The sequence below is a fragment of the Protobothrops mucrosquamatus genome, unplaced genomic scaffold, assembly GCF_001527695.2.
Source record: "Protobothrops mucrosquamatus isolate PMUCROS unplaced genomic scaffold, P.Mucros_1.0 scaffold679, whole genome shotgun sequence".
Lineage (NCBI taxonomy): Eukaryota > Metazoa > Chordata > Lepidosauria > Squamata > Viperidae > Protobothrops > Protobothrops mucrosquamatus.
The window spans coordinates 197903-209192 of NW_015386966.1; the positions used below are offsets into that span (position 1 = coordinate 197903).

The window sequence follows — 11290 nt, forward strand, 5'->3', positions numbered from 1 at the left end:
AGCCCCATATTCCACCGTCACATCTTCCTCAATGCTGTTCACCAAGCGCCAGAACTCCTTTTCCACAAGCTCTGTTGGCACCATCTGGGGGAGGAAACGGGAGAGGCAGTCAGCACCACGGACTCTATATCCTCAGTTACAGGAAACTAGAAATACCTACGATGAAATTGCCAAGTATGAGTTGGAAGGTGGAGGTTAAGAACAAAAAAAGATCCAGATTCCAGTCTATCACTTTCTGTCAGCCCACCCACCTCACGTGGCTACTGCTGATAAAATGAAGAGATTCTTGTGCATAAATACCTTGAGAGTCTCTGGAGGGAAGATGGGATATTAACACAATAAATAAAACCATAGCTGGTACTATTTGTCTGTGCTCACAGCAAAAGAGGGAGAACTCACGTGGACTGGCATGTTGAAGTAGTCAGCCTTGAAAGAATCTGCCATCTCTCCAAAGCTCTGTAGTGTGTATTCCCGAGTGGCCTGCTCAAAGCCAAAAGCCTCTGGGGGCCGCTTACACTCCTGGGAAAGGAAAAAAACCGGGGAAATGTGAGAAAGGATTCACAAGACAGGAATTATTTTTGCACACCCATACAATAATCAATGGAGCCCATATTATGCTTTCGAATAATTGTGTAATCAAATCTTATTCTTGGATCTCTCTATAGATGATCAAGTTCAAGCCCAGATGATCTGGTGAGGCAAGAATGTTCCTCTGGGCTTCTCAAGGGCAAATAAAGCTTCCTTACCGCCATGACACATTTGGGACATCTCCAGACCCCTTTAGGGATCTCAGGTAAAGGAGGCAAGAGGCAGAAGATGTGATAGTTGTCATCACAGCCATCACATAACAACAGCTTGTCATCCTCATCTCCCCGTGTACATATCCGACAAACGTAAGATTCAATCTAAAAGAGGAGCAATTATAAGAAATGCTGTTTTACACACAAAAGCAACTGCAGATTGTTTTGTTCAATATTTTTGGGAGATGCCTTCATGTATTGACTCCTAATGACTTTCTACAGGCGTTTTAAATATACCCAATGATTTCTCTTTTTAGGCAATGACTACTTCAAAGGCAGACAATAAGCAAAAATTCAGCAGAACTATTATTTCCTTTCATGCATTTTTTAAGGAGGAAGAAGGCTATGGATGTTATGACAGAGTTCACAATTGCCAGCTAGTAATTTCCATTGGCCAGCTTGGATATGGTGGGGGGGGAACAATTTTTACAAAAAAACAGAGAGAGAGAGAGTAGAACTTATCTGAAGTGAGAACACAAACTTACAAACTGAGTGTTGTGATTGCGACGGAGGCGCATGGTCATCTTGGTGCAAGGTTCTGGACTGTGCCTCAACTCTTCTTTCATATTTGCATAGCCTCGGGGTGAAGGGGGTTCCAGCTTCACTTCTGAAACAGGAGCTTCCTCTTTTACTATCACTGTTGGGGGGCATTCAGGCATCTCCTTGTCTATATTAGGAAGACATAAACTTAGAACCAAAAGAACAAACTTCTCCTTCAGCTCCCTAATTGTAGGGTTAGCCCTCCATTCCAACCTTTCTTGCGCATGTTCTTGTCCTTGGCTACAAGCCCCAGTCCCAGCATCTTAGGGCCAGCGCCATAAATCTGCAGCTTCTTCAATTCTGGGTTCTTCTCAATGTCTTCCTCTGTTGGCTCTGGCTGCAAGAAAGATACAGTTAGGACAGAATGACAATATGAAGCCATGAATGTTAAAACTGTGTTCCAAAGATTCTCAGAAAGCAGCGGCAGCAGAGGGGAGGAAAAAGAACAAACAATAAATTGAGTCCCGGAGAAAGGAGAACTAATTGCAGAAGGACAATTGGTTAATGGTAGAGATTGCTGAGGTCGTGACCTATGACAGAAATGTTGTCTTTTTTGGATCAAGCCTCTGGGCTAGATACACCAACAAGGTGAGACTTTCCTAGAATGCATTGCACACTGAAATAAAACAGTGCACATTGAGACATTTAAGCCACATCTTCTGCTGGATGGGGTCTGAGGACTTCAAGCCACGAAGCAGGACAAATAAATAGAGTGAAAGAGAGACAGCAGAGGTGGACAGAACAGGAACAGTACCCATGCTTGATGTGCTTGCTCAGGTAACAGAGCTGGGGAACTCGCAGGTTCAGGGTATGAGTCGGATTCCTGTAAGAGGGCGACAAAATGTGTGGGGTTTGGGAATCAACAGGTCTCTAGAAATAGTAGAAAGGGCATCAGCAAGAGAAATAAAAAGGAAAATCATTATTGGATCATAGTGGTAAAGCTGGATACCTTTTTCCCTTAACTGCCTAGAGTTACTAAGAATGGAGTGGCATATAAAGATCATGAATTATTATTATTATAAAAAGTATAAGGATTGTGGTGTTTTACAACAAGAAAGCTAACAAATGGAAACGTTACAATAACTATAAAAGACATGAGGTGTAGGACTTTGAAAATGTTCAACATTTCGAAGATAAGGGGAGAAAACACAATGGCATTTTATTTCCTATATTAGAGAGGAAGAACAGAAGCATGAAGGAATTCAGGAACTAAGAAAAACTTTAAAAATAACTTTGAATGTTGCCTTTCCTCCCTTTAACATAAATTAATCAGACACACTTAATATAGAGCTTGGTCAGATTTTCAGTAAAAGCTTTTGTAGAAAAGATTGGGATTCTAATTCACTTTCATGATTTGGGGTATGGAACGATGGAATCAGGGGTTACAGGTAAGTTTCAGATTTTATAGTAAGGATCCACATAGGAGATACACACTTGTTTTTTTCTAATTTGGAAAGAAGGATGCCTCCCTGCATTCAGTCTTCTACTAGAAATACACTCGGAGACTAAGCTCCAGGTGCACATTCCTAGCAGGAGACTTGGCGTTCTACTAATCTCTGGAAAACCACTTACTAATTGTTCGGAATAATTTAAACCAAAAATGCAGGACTGTATCCTTATCTGAAGGCCTGTATCTGCGTCCTTGAATTTTATCCACTGAATATATAATTACAAGATTCAATGTTTCCTTAAACTGATGCAAAATTGATAGTTATGCTTTCTTCCTTTAAAAACAAATACAGATACAGCCATAAGCTCTTACATTCCCCAAACATTTGATGAATACCTATGAATCAAAAAGGCTTACAACTAAATCGTTAAACCATAAATACAAAGAGGAAAGGGGAAACAGCATCCATTATGCAAAAGAAAAAAAAACTTTATATATACATTCCAGGCTTTTATCCATAAGTTTGTGAAGATCAACGTAATCCTGAAGTGAAATGCCAGGTGCCACATGTGACAAAATCCTGCTTTGATTTACATTTAATATGGAATTATTTATATTTATTCAATGTTTATATCACTGACTGCTGAAGCTTCTTTGTAATTAAGAAAATCAAACAAACAAAACACCAAGTTAAAACCAGAAACATTGAATGTGTGTGTATTCATTCTTCAACAATTAAAAACCTATTGAAAAATACTGGTTTTAAAGGCCTTTTTAACAAAACAATGTAGTCCTTCCAATGGTGAGCACATGTATACATCTGGAGTGGTGGACTTCCAGGGAAGAAATGGCAAACTGACAGAGGGGACTTTGGCTCGCCCACAAGCACTCCAGACAGTTACTCTTTGCAAGAAGACAACATGACAGCAGGCTATTATGGGTTTAAAAGAGAAGGAAACAGCTATCTTGCTCAACTCACAGTTGATGCCTTTGAAAGGACATTAAGTTCGCATACGCTGTTATTTTGAATATTTTAAAAAATATGATAAGATATGATTTTGAAGGTTGGATACTAGAGGAAGCTCAAGAGAACTAAAGATTACAATTAAAGGAAAAGAACACTTACATTTGATTTACTAATATGGAATGGAGCAAAATACTTTAACATTGGATGTATTGAAAGATATTTGTGAACAAGGGATTCAGAAGGTAATTTTAAGACCGTCTGCCTGTACAGACAGACTTTATGGAAGAGGAACACGTTTTACTGGATAACACTGAGACTGGTTTGAAAGTAGATTTTAAAATGATGAGCTAAAGTAATAATGTGGAAGGAGATGTTACACTGGATATACTAATGAAACTGACTGATGTATTAACAAACCAAAAGAGCAATCTGGATGACTTTTTCTTATATTGAACTTACAAAAGAAAGTTTTGTTAAAGTTCTGAAAAATTTTGTGAGAAGGGACAAAGAAAAAATTAGAAGAAATCAAGTTCTACGACACTGTTTAAGGGAACTGAGGATCAAGATTGTTAACAGTAACAGGAAAGAATATAAAATTGGTTATTTGATCAAGGTTAAAATAGATGCGGTTTTAAATATTTGTTTATAGACAAAAGATATGGAAAAGACCATTGATATATTTTAAGAGAAGGTGATAAGTTACCAAACTCATTTATACTTGTTGTCATAAAGGGGATAGTCATTTATTTATCTCTAATTTTTTTCTATTTTTCTTTTTGTCCCTTCGCTTTCTATTTTTTCTTTTTATTCCCTTATTTTTTTAGTTCATATTAGTTTTTATCTTTTTAATTGTAATACACAGTACAAATTATTTTTAAAAAATGGTTTGGAGAGCTACACCATTTGAGCTTAACCCCAAGTCACTATGATAGAAAAGATGAATACTATGCAAATCTCTTCAGATAATTTCAGAGAGTGGGCAGGTCATACTGAACCATGGACAAACTATATTAAATATATTTTAAAAGATTATACCCTGTATGTTTAAAAACTCTCCTGTTGCATTTAAAATCACAATTTGGGGGAACTAAAAAAGATTCCAGGAGGCCAGATGAGACTTCTTTGACATTTAAGGGCTTCTATCCCAAACCTGAGGAAAAAACAAGACTTTCCGTTGAGTCAGAGCACAGGGTGTGTACAGTTGCTCCCAAAATGATGAACTGGTCCAACCAAAAACAAAATTGTAATTAGGGTTGAAGGTGTGTGAGACACTCACCTCCTGTTGCAGTCGCTTGGCCCGCCGCCCATAGCTGTTGAACTTGGAAGGCTGTACTGACTGGCGCAATGGGATGCTGTGAGGCTTATACTCTTTGTCTTTCTCTTCATTATCAAATGGGTGAGTATTGCACTGTTGGGGGAAGGAACAGCATTAACACTGAGTAGAGCATTTCACTGCTCCTGTTGCTCATCACTAGGCATTAAATAACCCACGGGTGTCAAACTCGCCGCATCATGTGACATGTCATGACGTAGCGCGACTTCTTTTGCACTGCCGGAGCTGGGGTGGGCACGGCCTCAGCATGATGCAACTGGCCCGCGGGCCGGCAGTTTGATACCCCTGGCCTAACCCAACTATCCCGTGGCAGAACAAAAGCGTGATGAATTTAGATATGATTTTCCTGGCTAGGCATGAGACCCACCATCTTCCCTAGCAAGCTATTTCCTTCCCAGAGTAGGAAACAATGTGCAAAGGGAGTCTATTTAGAAAAAGGGGTTTTCTTGTACTCATGTACTACATCTGCGGAGGAAATGTAATGTGAAATTAAATTACAGGAGAACTTTATACTCTGAGACCCAATACTCACCACCAGGTTAGCACCAGACTGGTACATTTCATATGGGTAGATAATACGCTCATAGTGGGAACGAAGAAGGGAACCAATATTCTTCCCTGATGGATAGGAAAGTCGCTGGGCCACCCGTGCCCACCGGCGATCCTTGCAAATGGCTTCATATCCACCCTCCTCCATCACAATCTAAAAATATAGGAATATTGAAAAACTACAAATTATCAGCTTGCAATCACATGAACATATACCTATTTAAATAAGGTACCTAATTTTTCTTATCCCCAATTCCAAACTAAAACCAACAACTTACCAAGACTCATCAATAGCACAGATGAATCTTCACTGAATCTGCCAGTGTCAGTAATTAACCCCATTAGCTTGAATACAAAAATTTAACTTTCTCTAGAATTCTTTTTGGGAAGAATGTAATTATAACTTACTTTACTCAAGCTGTACAAATCAAGAATACGCCTCTCTACATTGGGAATTTTCAGTGCAGAACCTTGAATCTCCCAGAACTTTGCGATCTGGTCTAAATAGTTCAGTTTTACCCTGGTCTGTGCCTGGTAATGGAATAAATAGAAGTTAGCCTTTCTCAAGCCAGTAACTTATAATGGCTCCCCATTTAACCATACATCTTTAAATATATCTTCATACCAGCAACACCAAATTTTAATGAAGTTGAAAACAATATATATGCACACACTGAACTGGTTTGGGACCTGGGAGATTTCCTGTAACAGGGGCTACATGTTATTTATCCCAAAAGAAAGTGTTTCCTTTTGAACAATTAAGTAACATGCCAATATCTGGCCATTCTAAACTATGATAACTGGATATAGATCATGGTTTTCAAAACCAAGTAAGAAGAAAGGACTATATATTTTGGACATGTGCATTACCAAAACTTTTAACTTTTCTATCTATAGAGCCAAGATTTAATTATGTTTAATTATGTCATGAGGAACATATCAGTGTAATGGATAAGTTGTTGGATTAAGACAAGTGAAGTTCAAATTCAAGTCTACCCTCAAGTTGTGGAATTTCAGAGGGTCAGTCACTGTCCCTCAGCGACTTGGCGGCCCAGCTGGGGGGGGAAGAGGGGAACCAGGCCATGCAAGCCAACACGGACAAATAGTGGGACGGTACGCACACACACATGCACACGCAGCTCGACTGCAATTTGATGTGCGTGCGCATACGTGCATTCACCAGCCTTCCTGAGTCGAGCTGCACACTCACGTGTGCACTGACCCGCAGCCCGGTTGCGAATAGGCCATGGCCCAGTAGTGGGCCGCGGCCCGGGGGTTGGGGACCCCAGTCTAACATACCTGAAAAGGATGATATTGTGAGAATAAAATTGGAGAAAAGGATTACAGGATATACTGCCTTGAGGAAAGCTAGGAAACTTATCTAACAAATACATTCATCCTAAAAAGATGTTGAGATTTCTTGTTGTCATTTAACAGAAGTTATTCATGGAATGCAAGTTTATTTAAGAAGTATTGTCTAAGATACACACACTCCTTTCATATAAATGCAAGCCAAAACATTTTGCAAAAAAATCCAGTCAAAAATATAAAAACCTGGATAATTAAATACATGAGGGGATCCTAGGTGCTCTCTAAGCTTGGCTGTTTTCTTGCAGATCTTTCCATTACCCAAACTAGGTAACATCATCAGTGCTAAATGAGTGTCTAGCACTGATATTATCTAGTTTGCGTAATGAAATGTCTGCAAGTAAACAACCAAGCTGGGAGAGCACCAAGGACCCGCCATTTCAGCCCTGAGCTACAAGTGTTCTCCTTTAAATAGATTACACACAAACAGAGACAGAGAACGACTTTGAAATAAATCACAAAACCATTTATTTATGTTTGTATAAACAGGCAACCTGACACAATTTTTGAAGTCAACTCTTTCAATGGCAGTCCGACCGGTGGATAACAGTTGATTAAAACTAATGCATTTTGTTTTTTGTTTTTATTATATACCAATGTATTTTTACATTTATTATTTATTGGTAGCTCCTGTTATCTTCTCTTGTAAAATGATTTATGATTTAATTATCCTGTTAAATGTAAAGAAATGTGAATAGCACCACATTACAATTCTATTACCTCTTCTGCAAAGGACTCACCTCCAGTTCATTGAGCCTCTGTATCCGTGGAGTAAACCGGAAGTTGTCCACTTCCACAGCAAAGGGAGGCTGCCAGTCCTGAGGAAGAAACAGAAAGGCAACATTAATTATAATCCCAGCATCATACATTTCAAAGTCTGTTTACCAGCTAATGACAATAGATCCAACACTTTTTTAAAAATACATATACACCATGTTTAAGAATTAAACCAAAAATCTACTCTCAGTCTGAAAACAGCCCTAGAGAATTAGAACTCAATTTCACAGCTAACAGAATATAAGTGCAAGAACTGATTACACAAACTACCCCAGGACAAACCTGAGACAATGAAACCCCTTAATTTTGCAATGAAGCAATCTACTGTATGCGATATCCAGTACTTAGGATAAGAGACTTAGGTAAAACTGACACTTGAAGGAAACATAGTTTAATGCATAAACACCTCCAAATAAAACATGAGCACACCAAGCACTGTAATGTGTTCATCTTTACTGTTTATATACAGGAAGCCTGAGAAAAAGGAAAGGATAACTTTGACGTCCCTTTAACCAATCTAAAATATTATATCCCAAGGCATTACACATTCAAAATCTACTTTTCTGGTACAAAGCAATCACTTCAAAGATGGAGTAACTATCATCATGAACTGCTGGAGACAGTAAGACAGATAAAAGCCACTGAAGCGAAGGTTATTTATTCATGTGTGAGAAAGACTCAATGGTCTCAAAATAACTTTACCAGAAGGCAGTCAAATTGACTATGCAAAATTTTGATTTCTAGAAGCTGGAATCACAGTGAGGCCTGGTGAACTTCATGAATATATATTCTTATATTTTTAGTGAAATATTTATTAGTTTGTACTAAAGAGGGTGATAAATTAAGTTGGAAAAGCCTTGGTTTCTCAATTTAAGAGCATCTTCATGGTGCTAAATTGTATGTCAAAAGCACAAACATGACAGAATTATATTTGCTTTTGTTAGACACACTGAAATAAATTCAAATCAAAATAAATTAGGAAATGCTAAACAGTGTTTTTTTTAAGTCATCCTGGTACTTTCAAGAGAAGCGAAAAAATGAAATGTTGCTAATACTTTAGCATTATAATGCTTAAGACTCACACCAGCAAGACAGGTTCTCCTGCAACTGAACTGTGATAGAAACTTTTGATTTGAAGGTTGCAGACTAACCTGAACTATAATTGACAGCCTATAGAAGAAAAGACTCATTTAAACTTACTCCATATGCACTGAGTAAGCAGATGCTAATATTTTGCTGTTCCAATTAAAAATATCACAATGACTTCTCAATGAGGATTAAAAAGATGGGCAAAAGAGTTTAATTGGGAACAGAGAACAAGAGATCTACTTCAGCATCTTCTGCAGTGTAGCTATACAAAAGAAAACCAAGTTCCTCAAATATTTCCTTGTCTTTCTCTTGTTCCTTCTTAGACAAAGGCTCTGCAACTGGCAGTCATACCAGATGACCTGTTGTTATGAAATAATCAAAAATATTATTCAATGGACCTTTTTTTTTTTTTTAACTTTAATTAGGTTTTCTGCATCAAGAAATACAGCAGGAAAAGACTTGGAAAACCTCTTTCCTGCTACACTTAATTAGAATAGGGGGGGTGGTGTTTGTTTTTTTTACATGCAGCTGAGGCCTAGCTGTAGGATGTAGAGGAAAATAACAGAAGGACACGCGTCTATACAAGTTTTCCAGCTTGGTGAAAGAGCAAGCTGTTCAAAATGGTAACAGCTACGTACCAACACAGGCACCACCCATTATCACAGATACAGCGATTTACATACACAAAACTATAGAACTTGACTATTGGAATCAAAACACAAAGCTCTTATATGCCAATTATTCCAAACAAACCCAGTCCCTGTAGTATACTCTTTACACTATTCCCCATAATGCATTCAAATCTATATTTGAGTGTTGACTATACCACACATTACAGTTTTGTATCGCATCAACTGCTTCCAATATCTACATTCAACTTGTCCTACTACATCATGGGAAGCATCTACATTTTTCAACCCTCACCAATTCCATAAAACAGTCTTTCCCAACTTGGTGCCATTCAAATGTCCTGAACTACCAAAATTTCTAGTCAGCAGGGCCTGCTATGTAAACTTTTACTACCCACTCTATTTTGCCGTTGAACCAGGCCTGTGTTCAGTTGTTTCTTTAAGGCATTACAATAGTCTTATTTTTCCTCGGAAACACTGCATTTGTATCAAACATTCAACTCACTCAATACAGTGACTGTCTTCAGCAACAAATGCTCACAAGAACTCTTTCCGATCTAAAGACACACTGGTTCAAGTCTGTAACCCTCATCCTGGCAGACAAGCACTCCAATACATTCCTTTCCATCCAATTCATTATATTCACCAGAAGAGACATCTCTTTCAAAAAACAACAACAACAACACATCACCAGCTCTAAGTACCTGCGAATCACTTACACTAACCCCCGAATCCTGATTCTGCTTGCCCACTGACAGTTTCGCCTAAAATCCGAAAGCCTTTGCTGGTACTTACGGCGGGAGGGCGGATCTTGCAGATACCACTTTTTTCTGCGATGGGTCGGATCTTGGCAATGTAGCCTAGCGGATCACTGAATTCGGCCCAACTGGGCTCAAAGACAGGACACTCAGGTGGTGGCAAAAAGTCCTCGGGAGGCAACAGGGGATCGGGATCTCCAGCCCAGGACGGGCCACGCTCCATCCACTCGCCTTGCTCGGCACCCCACAAGCCGCGCTCTGCCTGGTCCGACGCTCGAGGCAGTCGAAGAGTTCGATCAGCCCGGGGACCCCCATCGCCCTGGTCGGTCTTGTCACTCCGGGGAGCCCGCTCACCCTTCACAGTCCGTTCACTCTTCTCCATCCTGGAGGCCCGCTCTCCCCAGTCCCCATGTTCTCCCCTCTCCCCTGAAAGGCCACGTTCCCCCCTCGAGCCCCGGCTTCCCCTCTCCCCCTTCTCCCCCCGGGACAGCCAGTCGCCCTGATCCCCAAGGGGGCCCTTCTCCCCCCAGGTCCCTTGATCTGACCCTTCGCTCTGTTCCACCGGCTCCTCTCTGGACTCCATACCCTCCACCGGCTCCTTGCTCTCTGGGAGGCCCCTCAGGGGGCCATGCCCGGCCCCTCCTCCTCCTCCTCGCTCGAGCACCAGGCCTAACGGGCGGGGGAACCGGGCCGCTCAGCCGGAGCTTTTCTCCCCGGTGCCCGGTTGCTCAGCCTTACCCCTCCTCCTCTCTAGGATCTCCCGGCACTTTTCCGGGCCCAGAGTCCCTCTTGTTCTCTCCCCTCCCTAAATTCAAGGCCTGCCGGGTCCCCTCGAACTGGCAGCGACCGCCATTTTGGACTTTCTCAATATCCTCCACAGCCGCTGCCCATCAACAACAAAACGTCTCCCTCCGCCAGCCTCCAAAGATTCAAAGGAACCTCTTGGAGATGTCACCGTACCCGGCTAGAGTAATCTTTCCGATACAAAGACTGAAACTTCTAGGTCTCGTCAAAGACAATTGATTTATACTGGAAGCTTTAGAAGCAAAATAAAGCAAAATAAAAAGTCCCTTAGGGCTAAGGCGGAAGG

General features: G+C 40.4%; 1 protein-coding gene across 1 annotated transcript in view; it reads right to left on the bottom strand.

Moving 5' to 3' along the window:
- The window catches only part of KDM5C (lysine demethylase 5C), a 22368-nt gene extending 11585 nt beyond the window's left edge, over window positions 1-10783 (bottom strand). The window contains exons 1-11 of the mRNA XM_015818088.1: window positions 10238-10783; window positions 7688-7765; window positions 5988-6110; window positions 5563-5733; window positions 4974-5105; window positions 2095-2163; window positions 1554-1677; window positions 1286-1467; window positions 747-905; window positions 400-519; window positions 1-84 (exon numbers count right to left, since the gene is read on the bottom strand). The exon at window positions 1-84 is cut by the window's left edge and continues 31 nt beyond it. Of these exons, the coding sequence (XP_015673574.1) occupies window positions 1-84; window positions 400-519; window positions 747-905; window positions 1286-1467; window positions 1554-1677; window positions 2095-2163; window positions 4974-5105; window positions 5563-5733; window positions 5988-6110; window positions 7688-7765; window positions 10238-10783 (1788 nt within the window). The remainder of the gene's footprint in view (window positions 85-399; window positions 520-746; window positions 906-1285; window positions 1468-1553; window positions 1678-2094; window positions 2164-4973; window positions 5106-5562; window positions 5734-5987; window positions 6111-7687; window positions 7766-10237) is intronic.
- Window positions 10784-11290: the final 507 nt, after the last annotated feature.